The following is a 21,771-nucleotide window of genomic DNA, read 5'->3' on the forward strand; positions in this document are numbered from 1 at the left end:
TCATTCTATTGTCATTTTATTGAATATCATCATTCCATTGTCATTTTATTAAATATCATCATTCTATTGTCATCTAATTAAATATCATCATTCCATTGTCATTTTCTTAAATATCATCATTCTATTGTCATCTTATTGAATATCATCATTCTATTGTCATCTTATTAAATATCATCATTCCATTGTCATCTTATAATATTAAATATCATCATTCTATTGTCATCTTATTAAATATCATCATTCCATTGTCATTTTATTAAATATCATCATTCTATTGTCATTTTATTAAATATCATCATTCTATTGGCATTTTATTAAATATCATCATTCCATTGTCATCTTATAATATTAAATATCATCATTCCATTGTCATTTTATTAAATATCATCATTCTATTGTCATTTTATTAAATATCATCATTCTATTGTCATTTTATTAAATATCATCATTCTATTGGCATTTTATTGAATATCATCATTCTATTGTCATTTTATTGAATATCATCATTCTATTGTCATTTTATTATCTCACTAGTTTCGACTAACAGTGAGTTAATTGTGTTGTACTACCGACATCTATGTCTGTGTCTATATTTTGGGTAGCCTAGTATTTTGTCTTTGAAGTTTTCAATAAGGTAACACGTCCAACAAGTACTAGCTAAAGTCAGTTCCTGTTTTAGTTTGTACCCATTACAGGTGATTGAGTGATTTCACAGCTTTATTACTTTTTCTTGCTAAGTCACTCTCCTCGCGGTTTTGTTAGTTACACTAGACAGACATAAACCCACAGGACATAGAATTATCAAATCCATCTCTCAGAAATAAGTTTTGTTTTGAAGAACGATGTGTCCGAATTTAGGTTCATGTTTAGTAACTGGTTTGGTTTTGAGAAACTTCGTCAGAGGAAGGATTACACATATAAATACTGGATTTGATTTTAAGGATACTTCGTCAGAGTTAGGATTACACATATAAATACTGGATTTGATTTTAAGGACACTTCGTCAGAGTTAGGATTAAACATATATATACTGGATTTGATTTTAAGGACACTTCGTGTGGGGTTCACAAATTGACAAATAGCTAGCGTGTGTCTTGGGACACTGAAGTATACATTTATTGAAGTATATTTACCATTGTATGGCACTACCACTATATAACCCTTACCAATTCAGTTGCGAGTTCACCAGCTTATGAACTGCCAACTGAAATTTGAATTTGAAAATTACAAAAAAAAAATCGCACGACAAATAAAAAATCGCAGATGGTAAATATAAGCATTGAACGGCTTTCAGTTGGCATTCATAGTCAATATGAATGCCAACTGGACAGAGGCAAATTCCATGAAGCGCGCTATGTTCAGTATTGTTATTTGTCAACACTGAATTTCAAAACTCGCTTCGTACTGTTTAATGTCATACAGGCGTTACCGACGTAACCCCCCCTCTCCAAACAATCGACATTTAAAGCCATTGTGGGTAAAGACCGACTTCCAATCTAAACTGTTAGAATGCATATCAGTATGATGTTTTCCGTACTCTTTCTCAGTGACGTTCTAATATAGGTTTTCCGTACTCTCTCTCTCTCTCTCTCTCTCTCTCTCTCTCTCTCTCTCTCTCTCTCTCTCTCTCTCTCTGTGTGACGTTCTAACATAGGTTTTTCGTACTCTCTCTCTCTGTGACGTTCTAACATAGGTTTTCCGTACTCTCTCTCTCTCTGTGACGTTCTAACATAGGTTTTCGTACTTTCCATATCTAATAAACGCTATGTTTGATATTTAATGTTCATCTTTAGAAATAAACAGACACAAAGGTATTTTCCGTGTAATGTGTGACGTCACATTAGATCACATAATTTAATTTTCAAACCTTTGCCGCCGTGTAATTGTTTTAAATCACACGTTTCAGTTCAATTTGCTGGAAATGTGTCATTCATAAAAAAAATAAAAGCAAACTGTCCTTGTTTTAAATTGGTTTGTCATTCCATAATTGTACACATTGGGCGGGCTACCAACATCAAGGGTAATAGTGAGTACTCGTGGTAACAGCGTCGTTGTCAATTAAACGTATCATTTAAATAATAAACTAGCAAATGGATCCTGATTTTATATCTTATAAACTTTACTGTCCAGAATTGTTGGAGTGATCAGGTGAATGACCTTGGGACATTTTCAAGGTCATTTATTTCAATTTATAATACAAGAACGGAATATTCTCAAAATTGTTTATTTTTATCTCATTGATAATCTAGAAGTTTGTGTTTTCAATGTTTGGTCAGTACTGTGAATATCTTGTCAGTACTGTGGATATCCTGTCAGTACTGTGAATATATTGCCAGTATTGTAAATTTTCGCTAAATACTTCAATATCCTATCAAAACTGTCAATAGCTTATCAGTACTGTCAATAGCTTATCAGTACTGTCAATAGCTTATCAGTACTGTCAATAGCTTATCAGTACTGTCAATAGCTTATCAGTACTGTCAATATCCGATCAATACTGTCAATAGCTTATCAGTACTGTCAATATCATGTCAGTACTGTGGATATCTTGTCAGTACTGTGTATATCTTGTCAGTACTGTGGATATCTTGTCAGTACTGTGGATATCTTGTCAGTACTGTGAATATCTTGTCAGTACTGTGAATATCTTGTCAGTACTGTGAATATCTTGTCAGTACTGTGAATATCTTGTCAGTACTGTGAATATCTTGTCAGTACTGTGGATATCTTGTCAGTACTGTCAATATCTTGTCAGTACTGTGGATATCTTGTCAGTACTGTCAATATCTTGTCAGTACTGTCAATATCTTGTCAGTACTGTGAATATCTTGTCAGTACTGTGAATATCTTGTCAGTACTGTGAATATCTTGTCAGTACTGTGAATATCTTGTCAGTACTGTGGATATCTTGTCAGTACTGTGAATATCTTGTCAGTACTGTGGATATCTTGTCAGTACTGTGAATATCTTGTCAGTACTGTGGATATTCTGTCAGTACTGTCAATATCCTGTCAGTACTGTGGATATCTTGTCAGTACTGTGGATATTCTGTCAGTACTGTCAATATCCTGTCAGTACTGTGAATATCCTGTCAGTACTGTGGATATCCTGTCAGTACTGTCAATATCCTGTCAGTACTGTGGATATCTTGTCAGTACTGTGAATATCTTGTCAGTATCTTGTCAGTACTGTGGATATCTTGTCAGTACTGTGGATATCTTGTCAGTACTGTGGATATTTTGTCAGTACTGTGGATATCTTATCAGTACTGTGGATATCTTGTCAGTACTGTGGATATCTGGTCAGTACTGTGTATATCTTGTCAGTACTGTGGATATCTTGTCAGTACTGTCAATATCCTGTCAGTACTGTGGATATCTTGTCAGTACTGTGAATATCCTGTCAGTACTGTGGATATCTTGTCAGTACTGTGGATATCTTGTCAGTACTGTGGATATCTTGTCAGTACTGAGAATATCTTGTCAGTACTGTCAATATCTTGTCAGTACTGTCAATATCCTGTCAGTACTGTGAATATCTTGTCAGTACTGTGGATATCTTGTCAGTACTGTGAATATCCTGTCAGTATTGTAATATTTCGGTAAATACTTCAATATCCTATCAGTAGTGTCAATATATGATCAGTCACGTCATAAGTTGGTCAGTATAGTCAACATCTGGTCAGTTTAGTCTATATCCGGTCAGTATAGTCAACACCTGGTCAGTTTAGTCTATATCCGGTCAGTATAGTCAACACCTGGTCAGTTTAGTCTATATCCGGTCAGTATAGTCAACACCTGGTCAGTTTAGTCTATATCCGGTCAGTATAGTCAACACCTGGTCAGTTTAGTCTATATCCGGTCAGTATAGTCAACACCTGGTCAGTTTAGTCTGTATCCGGTCAGTATAGTCAACACCTGGTCAGTTTAGTCTATATCCGGTCAGTATAGTCAACACCTGGTCAGTTTAGTCTATATCCGGTCAGTATAGTCAACATCTGGTCAGTTTAGTCTATATCCGGTCAGTATAGTCAACATCTGGTCAGTTTAGTCTATATCCGGTCAGTATAGTCAACATCTGGTCAGTTTAGTCTATATCCGGTCAGTATTGTCAATATCTGGTCAGTCCAGTTAATATCCAGTCAGTACTGTTAATATCCAGTCAGTACTGTAGGCGATAATTTCCCGTAACAATTACTGTGTTTAATTGTCAAATGGCTCAAATACCAGTGTCTTACATTATGTATGTCAGTATAGTATCCCGTTTCTCCCATACTTTACAGAGTTATCTCGTAGTTGTTTGGTAAAATATAAATCTCTCTTTACCGGGGTAGGTAAAGTCAGTGAACTCGCACTATACTATGTATATCTATACTCTCAATAACTGGTAAGTACTGTTACCGGTCCTAACAATGGCCGTGTTTTATTGTCAAATGTATCATCACTCAACATATACTTCAGTCGCTGAGGTTTGACATGGTAGTAAAGGTCTCCCTGAAAGTCAACATGTTCCTGTCAATATCCACAAGGATCTCAGTGCTTCCATTTTTTTTCTCTAGAAATCACCATGGCTATTTTGAATGCGGAAGGAACTGTAAATGACACTAAAAAGCAAATATCTTCATGTCCAGTTGCTTTAAGTTTAATAAGTGTTAATGAGGTAGTTAATATTCAAATGTTGGGTAACTTGGTTTAAAAGCATAAGTAGAATAAATATCACAGTTTTCCTGGAGCTAAGGAAATCTTTATTGGGCTAAAAGTACCAGTCAGTACCACGGACACCTTCATCACAGTCTACATTTATTGTATTTGGACCTTCCATAGCGTCCATAGTGTATATAGCGCATTTTCAGACATTTTTTTGTTTGTTTTATGTTGTTGAGTTTTGTTGTTGCTTTTTTTTTGTTTTTTTTTGAGGAGGTGGGGCTAAATAATGAACACAGGGTGTCATTTTTACTGAATTTTAATCTTGCCCTCAAAACCCATGAAAATGTGCTGCATATAAACCAGGGAAGGCCCCAATACCTAGACTACAATACAGTCAATCCGGCGCTCGGAGTGGACTTCATTGAACTCAAGTGTACTTCATTGAGCTCGGTGTGTACTTCATTGAGCTCGGAGTGTACGTCATTGAGCTCGGAGTGTACTTCATTGAGCTCGGAGTGTACATCATTGAGATCGGAGTGTACCTCATTGAGATCGGAGTGTACTTCGTTGAGCTCGGAGTGTACGTCATTGAGGTCGGAGTGTACTTCATTGAGCTCGGAGTGTACTTCATTGATCTCGGAGTGTACTTCATTGAGCTCGGAGTGTACTTCATTGAGCTCGGAGTGTACATCATTGAGATCGGAGTGTACCTCATTGAGATCGGAGTGTACTTCATTGAGCTCGGAGTGTACGTCATTGAAGTCGGAGTGTACTTCATTGAGTTCTGAGTGTACATCATTGGCGCCGGAGTGTACTTCATTGAGTTCGGAGTGTACTTCATTGAGCTCGGAGTGTACCTCATTGAGCTCGGAGTGTACCTCATTGAGCTCGGAGTGTACCTCATTGAGCTCGGAGTGTACTTTATTGAGCTCGGAGTGTACTTCATTGAGCTCGGAGTGTACTTCATTGAGCTCGGAGTGTATGTCATTGAGCTCGGAGTGTACCTCATTGAGCTCGGAGTGTACTTTATTGAGCTCGGAGTGTACTTCATTGAGCTCGGAGTGTACCTCATTGAGCTCGGAGTGTACCTCATTGAGCTCGGAGTGTACCTCATTGAGCTCGGAGTGTTCCTCATTGAGCTCGGAGTGTTCCTCATTGAGCTCGGAGTGTACCTCATTGAGCTCGGAGTGTACCTCATTGAGCTCGGAGTGTTCCTCATTGAGCTCGGAGTGTACCTCATTGAGCTCGGAGTGTTCCTCATTGAGCTCGGAGTGTTCCTCATTGAGCTCGGAGTGTACCTCATTGAGCTCGGAGTGTACCTCATTGAGCTCGGAGTGTACCTCATTGAGCTCGGAGTGTACCTCATTGAGCTCGGAGTGTACCTCATTGAGCTCGGAGTGTACCTCATTGAGCTCGGAGTGTACGTCATTGAGCTCGGAGTGTACCTCATTGAGCTTGGGGTTCAAGTAATCTAATTTAATATAGCACCGCTATCCTATCAATTTACGACGTAAACTGACTCGCAATGTAAAATAAAGTATTAAATCATCAGCGATGATGTTACAGATGAAATCACAGGTATTTACGGGGAATTTTAAACTAAAAGGAAAACTTTGTATTTGGTTTTCTGTGGGAACAGTAATCTACAGTACGACTGTTTTTATTTAAACTCGTATTTTACGGTAATACTTATATCACGTACATATGCTGTCGATGGTTTCTTTATAATGGCCTATTTGATTAGATCCTTGTAATCACTTCCCACCATTTGTTGATGTTAACATACTTCTGTTGTTCCCATGCCATTTCATTGGATTGTGCTGAGGTTGCGAAAAAATATCCTCGCATTAGAATGCGCAGGCTTGCCTGTACTATCAGTTTAACATCAAAGAAGTCTACCCCGTTTGATTTTTTTAGGAACAGAAAGTTCATATTACGATGGCGGGATATAAAATACTACAATTGAAGTCATCGTATCAACGTTGACTTTTCCTGGGATTTTTATTATGGTTTTTTAATTAAAATAGTCCGATAAAAAAAATCATACCTTATAATGACGGTTGGCTCTTACACTATTGTCTGCGTTCTGCTTTTAAAATGTGTTACCTATGTCATGACGTCATATGTTAGTGATAGCTAAAAACATATGCTCCTTCATTTAGACATGATTTTCATAAATATGAATACTGTATGAGAGGATAGTGATGAAAGGGAGGTAACTCGATCAAAAATTTGACGACTTTTATTGTACATGATAATCTAAAACTAAACGAATGGAATTAATTCTATTCTGACGACAAACTCTGAAACAAAAAAAATCATTTTATGTTATAATATACTGTTGCTTGTTAATGTGAATGTCTTATTTATTTTCCTGACGGGTCTGTGTACATTTCTAGGGACCAGAATGCATTTTTTCATCCTACAACTTCCACTAGCTTCTGATAAATCGTAAAATATTACTGTATTTACTTCGACATTCATGGCGTATTTTCAACCAATCCCGACATCACACGCAACCTTTTCTTACGGTATGACCAAGATTTTGAAAATTGTTTTTAAACGACCTAATCAGGTTCAGTCAAAAAGGAAAAAAAAAGTTTGAAGTAAAGAACTAGACTCTGTCATTTTGTGACGCCGGCGGAGTTAAGCTGTTGATACCAGTATATTATATCTGTGACGCCGGCGGAGTTCAGCTGTTGATTCCAGTATATTATATTTGTGACGCCGGCGGAGTTAAGCTGTTGATACCAGTATATTATATCTGTGACGCCGGCGGAGTTAAGCTGTTGATACCAGTATATTATATTTGTGACGCCGGCGGAGTTAAGCTGTTGATACCAGTATATTATATCTGTGACGCCGGCGGAGTTAAGCTGTTGATACCAGTATATTATATCTGTGACGCCGGCGGAGTTAAGCTGTTGATACCAGTATATTATATCTGTGACGCCGGCGGAGTTAAGCTGTTGATACCAGTATATTATATTTGTGACGCCGGCGGCTGTTGATACCAGTATATTATATTTGTGACGCCGGCGGAGTTAAGCTGTTGATACCAGTATATTATATTTGTGACGCCGGCGGAGTTAAGCTGTTGATACCAGCTATATTATATTTGTGACGCCGGCGGAGTTAAGCTGTTGATACCAGCTATATTATATTTGTGACGCCGGCGGAGTTAAACTGTTGATACCAGTATATTATATTTGTGACGCCGGCGGAGTTAAGCTGTTGATACCAGTATATTATATTTGTGACTATTTGTTTCTTCCATACTTCACGTGATCTCGTATTTGTTAGGAAGAGATACAATTCTCTCTTAACCTGGGTAGGTAACGTCAGATAACACGCATTATGACGTCATATACCACGTCATCATTTCTATATACTTTACTTGCTTTTGACAAAGTTCCGTTCTCTACTTTTAATTTGTGTTTTAACACTGCTAACGTCATTTTCTTTGTTTTACAGAGTCACCATGGCGACAGTACGCTGGTTGTCATGGTTACTAATGATATGCGCTACGTGTCGACAGGTGATTTGTGTGGAGGGTAAGTACAGTGTCCATCACTATAATAAAAAAATGATGATTTTATAAATAACATGAATTGATTTAATCTGAACGCGCTGATCCGCGTGACACCTTTCGGTGTGGAAGTTTATTAGGAGAAATATACATGTAATGTTCAATTCAAATGTCATGGAGCGTAAGATGTCTAAAAAAATATGTCTTGTGAAATTTGACATGCTACTTAATAAAGAAATGATTTGATATCTAATTTGACATTTCATGCTGACTTCTGCAAACTCAACATAATTTAGGTACAATTACATGTCTTCCACAGTGAGATATTGATACATTGTATACTCAATATAAACAGGGCTAATGTACATACCTGTCCACATGTTTTGTTTGATGTTATATGTCTATTTGATGTTAAAACTCGTCAATGTTTCCGTGTAGAGATATCAGCGTTCTGTCTGTATACGTATTACATGTCTAAACCATACATTGACCCCATTATCACCAGGGCCTAGGTGTTCAACAGGTGGTTAGAGTAAATCTCATTTTCTCTTTTACTTAAAATCATGTGCATGCCTTAAAACAAGGCAGTTGGAAGAGACTGAAGAATGATATAAAGTTTCGTGAAATTTTGTCATGTTAGTTTTATCAGAAATCATCCTATCAGGACTTCAAAACTGTTGTTAAATTGCGATCACCCTAATCAACTGTTGGACAACTTAGAACAGGCAGCTCTCCAAAACAGGATGTTACGTCAGTAAAACAATATCATGTTGTCATTGATACATGAAATTACGACATCTTATGTGCTAATATGTTTGAAGTGTTTGACGCTTGTGCGATCCTGTCCTTACTGGTTTGTCGAGTTTGACGTTTGCGTCCTGTCCTAACTGGTGGGTTTAGTCTCACGCTTTCGTCATGTCCTAAATGGTTGGTCGAGTCAGACGCTTGCGTCCTGTCCTATCTGGTTGGTCGAGTCGGACGCTTGCGTCCTGTACTAACTGGTTGGTCGAGTCGGACGCTTGCGTCCTGTCTTAAATGGTTTGGGAAGTCTGACGTTTGTGTCATATCCTAACTGGTTGGTTGAGTCTGACGCTTGCGTCCTGTCGTAACTGGTTGGTCGAGTCTGACGCTTGCGTCCTGTCCTAACTGGTTGGGGAAGTCTGACGCTTGCGTCCAGTCCTATCTGGTTGGTCGACTCTGACGTTTGCGTCCTGTCCTAACTTGAGTCGATTGTGACGCTTGCGTCCTGTCCTATCTGGTTGGTCGAGTCTGACGCTTGCGTCATGTCCTAACTGATTGGTCGAGCCTGACGCTTGCGTCCTGTCCTATCTGATTGGTCGAGTCAGACGCTTGCGTCCTGTCCTATCTAGTTGGTCGAGTCAGACGCTTGCGTCCTGTCCTATCTAGTTGGTCGAGTCAGACGCTTGAGTCCTCTCCTAACTGGTTGGTCGAGCCTGACGCTTGTTTCATGTCCTATCTGGTTGGTCGAGTCAGATGCTTGCGTCCTGTCCTATCTAGTTGGTCGAGTCAGACGTTTGCGTCATGTCCTAACTTGAGTCGAGTCTGACGCTTGCAACCTGTCCTAACTGGTTGGTCGAGTCTGACGTTTGTGTCCTGTCCTATCTAGTTGGTCGAGTCAGACGCTTGCGTCCTGTCCTAACTGGTTGGTCGAGTCAGACGCTTGCGTCCTGTCCTAACTGGTTGGTCGAGTCTGACGCGTGCGTCCTCTCCTAACTGGTTGGTCGAGCCTGACGCTTGTTTCATGTCCTATCTGGTTGGTCGAGTCAGACGCTTGCGTCCTGTCCTATCTATTTGGTCGAGTCTGACGTTTGCGTCATGTCCTAACTTGAGTCGAGTCTGACGCTTGCAACCTGTCCTAACTGGTTGGTCGAATCTGACGTTTGCGTCCTGTCCTAACTGGTTGGACGAGTCAGACGCTTGCGTCCTGTCCTAACTGGTTGGACGAGTCAGACGCTTGCGTGCTGTTCTAACTGGTTGGTCGAGTCAGACGCTTGCGTCCTGTCCTATCTAGTTGGTCGAGTTTGACGCTTGTTTCCTGTCCTAACTGGTTGGTCGAGTCTGACGCTTTCGTCATGTCCTAAATGGTTGGTCGAGTCAGACGCTTGCGTCCTGTCCTAACTGGTTGGTCGAGTCTGCCGCTTGCGTCCTGTCCTAACTGGTTGGTCGAGTCTGACGCTTGCGTCCTGTCCTAACTGGTTGGGGAAGTCTGACGCTTGCGTCCTGTCCTATCTGGTTGGTCGAGTCTGACGTTTGCGTCCTGTCCTAACTTGAGTCGATTGTGACGCTTGCGTCCTGTCCTATCTGGTTGGTCGAGTCTGACGCTTGCGTCCTGTCCTAACTGATTGGAGAAGTATGGCGCTTGCGTCCTCTCCTAGCTGGTTGGTCGAGCCTGACGCTTGCGTCATGTCCTATCTGGTTGGTCGAGTCAGACGCTTGCCTCCTGTCCTATCTAGTTGGTCGAGTCAGACGCTTGCGTCCTGTCCTATCTAGTTGGTCGAGTCAGACGCTTGAGTCCTGTCCTAACTGGTTGGTCGATTCTGACGCTTGCGTCCTCTCCTAACTGGTTGGTCGAGCCTGACGCTTGTTTCATGTCCTATCTGGTTTGTCGAGTCAGTGTTTGACGCTTGTGCGATCCTGTCCTTACTGGTTTGTCGAGTTTGACGCTTGCGTCCTGTCCTAACTGGTTGGTCGAGTCGGACGCTTGCGTCCTGTACTAACTGGTTGGTCGAGTCAGACGCTTGCGTCATGTCCTATCTGGTTGGTCGAGTCGGACGCTTGCGTCCTGTACTAACTGGTTGGTCGACTCAGACGCTTGCGTCATGTCCTAACTTGAGTCGATTGTGAAGCTTGCGTCCTGTCCTAACGGGTTGGTCGAGTCAGACGCTTGCGTCCTGTCCTAACTGGTTGGTCGAGTCTGACGCTTGTCGTCATGTCCTAAATGGTTGGTCGAGTCAGACGCTTGCGTCCTGTCCTAACTGGTTGGTCGAGTCTGCCGCTTGCGTCCTGTCCTAACTGGTTGGTCGAGTCTGACGCTTGCGTCCTGTCCTAACTGGTTGGGGAAGTCTGACGCTTGCGTCCTGTCCTATCTGGTTGGTCGAGTCTGACGTTTGCGTCCTGTCCTAACTTGAGTCGATTGTGACTCTTGCGTCCTTTCCTATCTGGTTGGTCGAGTGTGACGCTTGCGTCCTGTCCTAACTGATCGGAGAAGTATGGCGCTTGCGTCCTCTCCTAGCTGGTTGGTCGAGCCTGACGCTTGCGTCATGTCTTATCTGGTTGGTCGAGTCAGACGCTTGCCTCCTGTCCTATCTAGTTGGTCGAGTCAGACGCTTGCGTCCTGTCCTATCTAGTTGGTCGAGTCAGACGCTTGAGTCCTGTCCTAACTGGTTGGTCGAATCTGACGTTTGCGTCTTGTCCTAACTGGTTGGTCGAGTCAAATGCTTGCGTCCTGTCCTAACTGGTTGGCCGAGTCAGACGCTTGCGTCCTGTCCTAACTGGTTGGCCGAGTCAGACGCTTGCGTCCTGTCCTAACTGGTTGGCCGAGTCAGACGCTTGCGTCCTGTACTAACTGGTTGGTCGAGTCTGACGCTTGTTTCCTGTCCTAACTAGTTGGTCGATTAATCAAGTCAGATTGACGAACTTATCCATTTTGATACAGATGTAACCAATATAACATTGCAAAAAAATTTTTTATGCAAAATCAGCACGTGCAGATAATAGCATTTTTAACTTTATTAACATGCATGTACTGTGAGAGAGATTTAACTACCTGATAACTTGGCAGAATTATTCGGATACTGACGAACATCTTATGTTATTTATTTGATTTTATAAGTCCAATTTTACTATAATTACACTAACGTCTACCCTTAACATACTGCAATTTTGAAACTGACCTCTGACCTTGACATTAAGGCAGTATTAGCAATACGTTACCATGGTTAACTCACTGGGGGATGCTATCCAATCGATTTATTGAAATCTTTCATAATTTCATCTTTAAACAAGTTAACAAAGAATCATCAAAAAAAAAAAAAAAAAAAAAGTTATTTTTTAAAAGTTGCAAAAAACACTCGCTAAAGCTCGTGTCTTTTGTAACTTTTAAAAAATAACTTACGAGTGTGAAATAAATTCCATATCCAACAACCACTCGTTGTGTACCCTCTATTTATACACCAGAATCTATTAATTGTCGACCTGAGAAGTGCGCCTTTGTATCGAGGCGTTTGATTGGGTGGCTTTTTACACGGTGATTTCTATTCTATGTTTTCATTGGTTGATAACCCCTAACGAGTTATTTATTCAACGATGGATTGTGTTTTAATCTTTATGTTTGGTGTTCGATCGCGTGATTAAGGTGTATACAGCTGTTTCCGTGTTTCAGAACCTGCATGTTGTTTTGTTAAGACATCATCAGTGTCCCTTAGATATATGTTAACAGTCATCAAACTTTCATATATTTGTTTGCATCCTAACACCCTTCATGTGTAAATGTTTGTTAATAAAGCGATTAATACGATAACTATTGTAGTTATTTTACTTACTATATGCATGTATGTGTCCCACAGCTTAGCACACGCCCAGCTCAATGATCATTGTGTTTTATACATAGGTAGATGTATACTTGAGTGACCCCGTCCGAATCCCCCTCTATCCTCCACTAGATAAGCCCAGTGCCCATGGTCCCTACCACACACTTTCCTCCAGTAGATAAGCCCAGTGTCCATGGTTCCTTCCACACACTTTCCTTTTCCCGTGTCAGAATTTGTTTGCCAACAACACGCCGCTTTAACAACTTACTGCCTATCCAAGCATTGAAATATGAAAATGCCGCATTGCACTTCCTAGCAGTGAATAGTATACCTGACATCGGCATGGCGACATCTAGCGGTAATCAATGTACTTGGCATTCGCATGGCGACATCTATCGGCAACAGTGTATTTGACATTCGCATGGCGACATCTATCGGCAAACAGTGTATTTGGTCTCGGCATGGCGACATCTATCGACAAAGAAGCATATTTGGCCTCGGCATGGCGACAACTAGCTTCAAAGAATGCAACTCAGCATGCCTGCTCACCAGACGGCGAGACCGGAAGTACAACTCTGCGCGCAAAATCGAATGTTAAGCTTCGTCTCTGCAACGAATGCGCGGAATGGACACACCAACACCCTCATCTCTGACATAGCCCTGCGCTTACAGCACACAGCCGGATCCTACACTCGCTAATGCATGGTTTGCCAAGTTTGTCCTTAGCATTACAAGACACGGTAGCCTGACCAATATTGGTTTTAAACAAAAAGAGCCCATCGTAGTGTGGTTAGATACTAATCCAGAAAGACATTCTTGATTTCAGTGGACCTTTCACAGCCTTTGGATTTGGTGTTTTTGGTTGATTCATCGGAGACCATAACGGGATCAAACTTTAATAAAATTCTACAATTTATGGCTGAAGTTGTCGAAGATGCTTCGGTTGATTCCGGCGCAGTTCGTGTTGCCGTGGTAACGTTTGGTGATACTACTGTGATACGTTTCGGCCTTGATGAAGTCAGTAATAAAGAGGAGCTTTTAGAATTTGTTCAGGAAACGACATTAGATACCGGAAATACATTTATAGCAGATGCACTACTTGCAGTGCGGACTAAGGTATTTAATACGGACGGTGATAGGCCGGAAGCTCGAAATGTTTTATTAGTAATCACAGACGGAGTGTTCGACCTGGAATCTTCAAGAACAATGATAGAAGCGGAAACTAGTAAACAACAGGGAATTGATATCTACGCCATAGGAATAGGACTGTTTGATGTGAGACAACTGGATAGGCTGGTATCTAAACCACTGGAAAATCATAGATTCCTCATAGAAAATTTCGGATACCTACAGGAGGCCAAGAGTTTCGTATTTATTGATGAGGGTATGTCATAGTATAAAAAAGTTCAGACACTCCATTGTACCGTTGTATAGTTGTAGGAATGATTCAAGTGATAGCGAGGATAGCATTAGTGATCGTCGTTATGACAAACAATATGTGCATTTTAACCAATTAAAACCACTTTTATCCTTCTCATGCCAAATCATTCAAAATCTGTTTTGAATGCTTTACTGCGAGTTATGTCCATATCCTATTTGCTTTTTACACAATATGTGTCATTTTCACAGAATTCACCTGTTGTGTGTCTACTCGTATATTAACTAGCCAAATGTCGGTTTCTGTGTTGTTTTGTGTCAGTATCGCAATTGGCTCCTCACAAGTACTTACGTTCGTCACATACATTTCTGTGGAGGTGAAATGTGATGTATTCTAGTCAAATAACAACATTATTCTAGTAAACAATACTCACAGATAAACATGTCCTACAAACAAGTTCCTGATACCTTATTTAATTGTACATGTTATATTTTTCCTTCTAAAAGGGGATGAATTTCTAGACCCGTTTGGAGAACTTGACGGATTCGACCCGGATGATTTTGATGACCTCGGCACGTTTGAAGGTAGGCCTTTTAAGTCCCGCGCTTTGAACCATCCTGCTGCATTTTGTTGGTTCGCGGTTGTCGTTTCTGCGTTTTGACCGGAAATCACGTGATAGTTATACCACAGTTGGATAGGCGTGCTTGCTGCAAACCTTTTGTAAAAATAAGATTTCTCAGCATCTGGCCATAAAAAAACATTCATAATTCGTATATATCTGTTCAGTTCTCTTTGTTTCATGTCATAGATACTGTGTTCCTTAAACCCATTTGTGTATAATTACAGAAATGTCAAAGGAAGACAACTGCAAACTCAACTGTGATTCTTGTATATTGTAGAATCATGTCGGTTTTGCAATAACAGATATGAAGTCTAACAAATTTAAAAACCATATGTCACTCGATGATACGACGCAGTATTCCACAACGTGACAAACACATTAACACCAACATTTCTATTACGTTCGCTATATCGCGAACTTGACTTGACTTTCATAAAACTACACATCACTTTATCACAGACTTTTACAAATTAATATAAAGCTTGGTATTCACTAGGAAATAATCTTTGTTGATGTTCTTTGAAAAAAAAAGAAAAAAAAAAAGAAAAAAAAAAAAAAACCCAAACAAACAAACAAACAAACAAAAAAATAGAGCAATGACTCCAGAATTGGCCAGATTTGAGAAACTAGACATTTATGAAAAATCTAGATCATGCAAAGATTAATTAAAATTCATGTTTACTTTCAATACCTGATAAAGATATTGCAAAACAAAACTCATAGTTTCCCAAGTATCAACTGGTTCTTGTAGTTACTTTTGCTACTTCCGGTCAGGGAAGCGGTGCCTGGCGGACAGTAACGAAACTAAGGACGATAACCAGTGTACTTATTACGTGTAACAATCACGTGATTTCCGTCAACAGACACAGACGAGTTCTAGTTATGCCAGTGATATATTTACTACTGACACCAAGGTTTTGGTATATACAGAATGGTGTTTTGTCTTTAAAGAATTTGATCAAAATATGAATCTTTGAATATTTGAATAAACTCTTTAGATACCTTGATATGACTTGATGTTTCACTCGCTAACCTGTGTTTTAAACACTATATTGCTTGTGTAGAATGCCTGTTATGGACTTTACTGTATCAAGCTCTTAAAACACTGACATTAATATATTGTTTTGAGTGAAGTAACACCATGTTAATTGATTGTGTTTGGTGTACACCCGGTGTAGTAACAAGGTTACTTGATTGTGTTTGGTGTACACCCGTTGTAGTAACACCATGTTACTTGATTGTGTTTGGTGTACACCCAGTGTAGTAACACCGTGTTACTTGATTGTGTTTGGTGTACACCCAGTGTAGTAACACCATGTTACTTGATTGTGTTTGGTGTACACCCGGTGTAGTAACAAGGTTACTTGATTGTGTTTGGTGTACACCCGGTGTAGTAACACCATGTTACTTGATTGTGTTTGGTGTACACCCGGTGTAGTAACACCATGTTACTTGATTGTGTTTGGTGTACACCCAGTGTAGTAACACCATGTTACTTGATTGTGTTTGGTGTACACCCAGTGTAGTAACAAGGTTACTTGATTGTGTTTGGTGTACACCCGGTGTAGTAACACCATGTTACTTGATTGTGTTTGGTGTACACCCAGTGTAGTAACACCATGTTACTTGATTGTGTTTGGTGTACACCCGGTGTAGTAACAAGGTTACTTGATTGTGTTTGGTGTACACCCAGTGTAGTAACAAGGTTACTTGATTGTGTTTGGTGTACACCCGGTGTAGTAACACCATGTTACTTGATTGTGTTTGGTGTACACCCAGTGTAGTAACAAGGTTACTTGATTGTGTTTGGTGTACACCAGGTGTAGTAACATCATGTTACTTGATTGTCTTTGGTGTACACCCGGTGTAGTAACACCATGTTACTTGATTGTGTTTGGTGTACACCCAGTGTAGTAACACCAGGTTACTTGATTGTGTTTGGTGTACACCCAGTTTAGTAACACCATGTTACTTGTTTGTGTTTGGTGTACACCCAGTGTAGTAACACCTTGTTACTTGATTGTCTTTGGTGTACACCCGGTGTAGTAACACCATGTTACTTGATTGTGTTTGGTGTACACCCGGTGTAGTAACACCATGTTACTTGTTTGTGTTTGGTGTACACCCAGTGTAGTAACACCATGTTACTTGATTGTGTTTGGTGGACACCCAGTGTAGTAACACCATGTTACTTGATTGTGTTTGGTGTACACCCAGTGTAGTAACACCTTGTTACTTGATTGTGTTTGGTGTATGTCCATTTTTCTTTACGATGTAGCGAATCAAGTCCATCCATGGTCATACTGAATCGCCCAATCACGTGACCTAGCTCTAGAAATCACTCTCGTTTGGTCTTTTACCACATTATCGCGTTGTCAGTTGGAACTGCTTCTACACAACGTCAATATGGCGACAAAAGTACAGTTGAGTGTAAGCTAACCTTTACACCCTAGTGCACTCCTAGTTCACTACGTTTAAACTAGTAGTGCACTACATTTAAGCTACAGGTAAACTAGTAGTGCACTACGTCCAATCAGGTGTGACCATATATCCCCTATACAGGTAATGGACAGTGCCACTGGACACCTGTGTTAGATACAATACAATTTATTTGATGATAGTGTCACGTATATTATATAAACCTGTACTTGTTTACTTGTTAGATACCTCTAGTTGTTACATATACAAACCTGCCTTATATCTGTCATTCTAACTTTACTAGGTATATTTAAATGTTGATAAAATTTTATCTCAAAGTAAAATTGGCTGCGGTTCTTATATGATATATTGCACAAGAGGAATTATAACTCTATCAATTAGATTTGTAGTCTGTTTTTTTTTAATTATTTATTTTAAAGATACCATTATAGTGTAAAATAAAGGTTTATCATCCTGATTTCAAAATTGTGATGCTTTTCATTTTATTTTTTTTAGATGCAATTAATTTACATTTTATATTAATGATTAATCCTACCTTAGATCTTGATGACTGTTTGTAGATTGTTTTTCTCAAGTACACTGTATATGTACATATTTTGATATTTATTATTTCATCAGACAAAAATATTTTAAAATTCAATGTATTGTTACTTCACTAATATCTGTTAATTCAACCATGAAATCATTTCATAGTACATAATCAAGAATCAGAAGTTTCGTATATTCTCATTTATCTTCTGTACGAGACATATGGTATCCACACAACAAGTTATGTACATGTACCTGTATGTATAATTGTTACTCTCAGGACATTCCTGTTGTCATGGCCACCTGGGCCCCAGGGCCCAAACCCCACCTCACCACCACCCTTATGGACCTCCATAACACCTTACCTATGTATATGTAACAGATGAGGTCAGTCTTAACTTTCAACTTTCTTTATTCAATCTCTTTACAAAAGTTCAATGTATAGAGAAACATATTTACAACATTCAACAAAACCAATGTATAAGGAGGACAAATTATAAAACTTTTTTAAACAGAACTTTGATAAATTTACATAAATTTCTTAATGTGTTGATATTTGTAGAGTTCATTAGCTGTGAACATTTTATAATATTTGGTATCGTATAATAGTATTTATTATATAATTTTTATTCCAAAGTAAAAAATGGGCATTTTAATAGATAATGAAATTCATCACCGATGTCATTGGTATCACAATAAGGACACATTCTATTTTGATAATTTACATTATTCCATCTACCAGTTTCCACAATGAGTTTATGATTGCTCCCCAAGTTTGCCCGTATATGTATTTCATAACAAAAATGACATTATTTGTTCCCTCGGGTCATTATCCCAATATAGGTCTCTGATTTGGTGTTACCTGTAACTGATACATGTACCTGGAACCAGATCCAATATGGTAGATCTTCAAAGTATTAGATACCTGTACACGGCTACATGTACAGAAATTTCAACTAGTTCAGCAAAGGAAGATGGAAGGTGTATTACATGTAACAGATACCTTTTATAAACTTAAAATTTTGAAATGTAGAACTGTTATGATCACTTAATTACCAGTACATTCAAAGAATCTCTTTATTTACATGTTAAATCAATGCTTAATTAATTTCTTTATGTGTTCAGGTTTTTGACTTTAAGCATTGGATGTATACACATAGAATGTACAACATATATTATGGGCTGATTAGGTTTTAATACGCATAATATCAAATCAAAAATGAAATTATGAATATGCTGCTTAATCTAATCTGAAATTAAACTACAATATAAATTAAATGTATCAAATTGAAAATGTTCAAGTAACGATAATTGTTTTCAAATGTTTTATTATATACTTTCATGTGATGAAAACAAAATTACTGGAATTAAAAATGTGAAATATATAACTGATTAATCAATACAAAATATAAAGTACCAAAAGATAAATGAAAATTGGCTTGAACAATTTAACTTAGTTAAAGGATTTATAAAGTAAATCTGTCTGAACTTAGTTACAGTGTACAATTAACAAGAATAAAAAAGGTTGAAATATAACATCAAACTTAACTTCAAAAACCTTTTTAATAACTCTTTAAATATAATTGCTAGATAGCCTTATATATACAGTACAGGTAAAATCACAGGTAGCCTTGGGTACTGCCCATTACCTGTATGGGGGTTTTGCTGTTCATCACCTCTTAGGGTGTAGTGCACTACTAGTTTACCTGTAGTTTAAATGTAGTGCACTACTAGTTTACCTGTAGTTAAAATGTAGTGCACTACTAGTTTAAACGTAGTGCACTAGGGTGTAAAGGTTAGCTTACACTCAACTGTACAACAGTGCTGTAAATATCACGTCACAAACTTACACAGACGTCACAAACTTACACTTTGACGTCACAAACTTACACTTTGATGTCACAGACTTACACTTAGACGTCACAAACTTACACTTTGACGTCACAAACGTACACGTAACAAACTTACACTTAGACGTCACAAACTTACTCTTAGACGTCACAAACTTACACTTAGACGTCACAAAGTCACACTTAGACGTCACAAACTTACACGTCACAAACTTAAACTTAGACGTCATAAACTTACACTTTGACGTCACAAACTTACACGTAACAAACATACACTTAGACGTCACAAACTTACTCTTAAACGTCACAAACTTACACTTAGACGTCACAAAGTCACACTTAGACGTCACAAACTTACACGTCACAAACTTACACTTAGACGTCACAAACTTACACTTAGACGTCACAAACTTACACTTAGACGACACAAACTTACACTTAGAAGTCACAAGCTTACACTTAGACGTCAAAAACTTACACTTAGACGTCACAAACTTACACTTTGACGTCACAATCTTACACTTAGACGTCACAAACTTACACTTAGACGTCACAAACCTACACTTAGACGTCACAAACGTACACTTAGACGTCACAAACTTACACTTAGACGTCACAAACTTACACTTAGACGTCACAAACTTACACGTAACAAACTTACACTTAGACGTCACAAGCTTACACTTAGACGTCACAAACTTACACTTAGACGTCACAAACTGACACTTAGACGTCACAAACTTACACTTAGACGTCACAAATTTATACTTAGACGATAATGAAGCATCTATATAATATTGATATTTTCAGTCTACAAAAATGTCCACGATCAGGCGTAGATAATTGTGGGAACACATGTCGTATTAAAAATCAATATCGACATGAGAGTGAGGGAATGACACCTGCCGAGAAAGAAATGGTAAAATTTTCCCAGAATCCAACGCGGTTTCCATCATAACACATCTGAAGTACCTCGACGCCATTACAAAATTCTTGGAAACCGTATTTTCACATTGTGATAAAATCAAGATATACTCTGTTTATTATTCACTATTTCATGCAGGTAGGCTTCATATTATTGTTTATGTAGAGAGGAAATGGTAGGGATATTAATGACACGATGTGTGAATATGCATATGTAATCGTGGTTTTACCTGTCGGGTTGTGTGGTAACACTGATCGTGAATGAAATGGTACAGGAGCCATTTATTGGTGGTAAAATCGGTCAGATTTGGAAAAGTACATGTAAACGTATAGGTGGTAACACTTGTCGAAATAGGAATAGTCCAGGAGTTATACATATTTTTTAACACCGATTTTGATAAGAATAGTCCGAAAGTTTTACATATATGTGGTAACACCGATCGGGAAATAGATAGTCCGAATAATGTCTATATCTGTGATAACACCGGTTTGGATAAGAATAGTCCAAAAGTCGTATACATTTGTGGAGAAACCGGTCGGAATAGGAATGGTATTGTAGGTTATATATCTGTGGTGACACCGGTCGGGATAGGTATGGTATTGTAGGTTATATATCTGTGGTGACAACGGTCAGGATAGGAATGGTATTGAAGGTTACATATTTGTGGTGACACCGGTCGGGATAGGAATGGTATTGTAGGTTATATATCTGTGGTGACACCGGTCAGGATAGGTGTTGACACCGGTCGGGATAGGAATGGTATTGTAGGTTATATATTTGTGGTGACACCGGTCGGAATAGGAATGGTATTGTAGATTATATATCTGTGGTGACACCGGTCGGAATAGGAATGATATTGTAGGTTATATATTTGTGATGACACCGGTCGGGATAGGAATGGTATTGTAGGTTATATATTTGTGGTAACACCGGTCAGGATAGGAATGGTATATGTAATGTAAACTTTATTTTTTCACAACAATTGTGAAACAAGTTATATTAATTGGTATTAATCACGCTTGTTGGCCGGGATGGAAGCGCTCGAGGGTCGTACTGTGGGAGGAAACCGGAATACCCGGGGAAAACCCACGTGGTCGGACAGGTGACCTCATACCTTTTCACGTCCGAACGGGGAATCGAACCTCGGCCGCCTAGGTGAAAGGCAAGTGTGTTACCACTGTGCCACCCGACCACCCAAGGCGGTATTGTAGGTTATGACTGTTACAGTAGATGCGTTTGTATGTGATATCCTGAGAACTCTGTTCTGTGTTTGCAGCCTGTTGTCCTGTATGGTGGTTTTAGTT

At 39.0% G+C, this 21,771-nt stretch overlaps 1 protein-coding gene across 1 annotated transcript in view; it reads left to right on the forward strand.

Annotated features, from left to right (window-relative positions):
• LOC117317679 (collagen alpha-3(VI) chain-like) overlaps nt 1-21,771 on the forward strand; it is a 158,037-nt gene that overhangs the window by 51,168 nt on the left and 85,098 nt on the right. The window contains exons 2-4 of the mRNA XM_033872552.1: nt 8,121-8,200; nt 13,552-14,109; nt 14,610-14,687. Of these exons, the coding sequence (XP_033728443.1) occupies nt 8,128-8,200; nt 13,552-14,109; nt 14,610-14,687 (709 nt within the window). The 5' untranslated portion in view covers nt 8,121-8,127. The remainder of the gene's footprint in view (nt 1-8,120; nt 8,201-13,551; nt 14,110-14,609; nt 14,688-21,771) is intronic.

This window comes from Pecten maximus, chromosome 19, assembly GCF_902652985.1.
Source record: "Pecten maximus chromosome 19, xPecMax1.1, whole genome shotgun sequence".
In the NCBI taxonomy this organism is placed as follows: domain Eukaryota; kingdom Metazoa; phylum Mollusca; class Bivalvia; order Pectinida; family Pectinidae; genus Pecten; species Pecten maximus.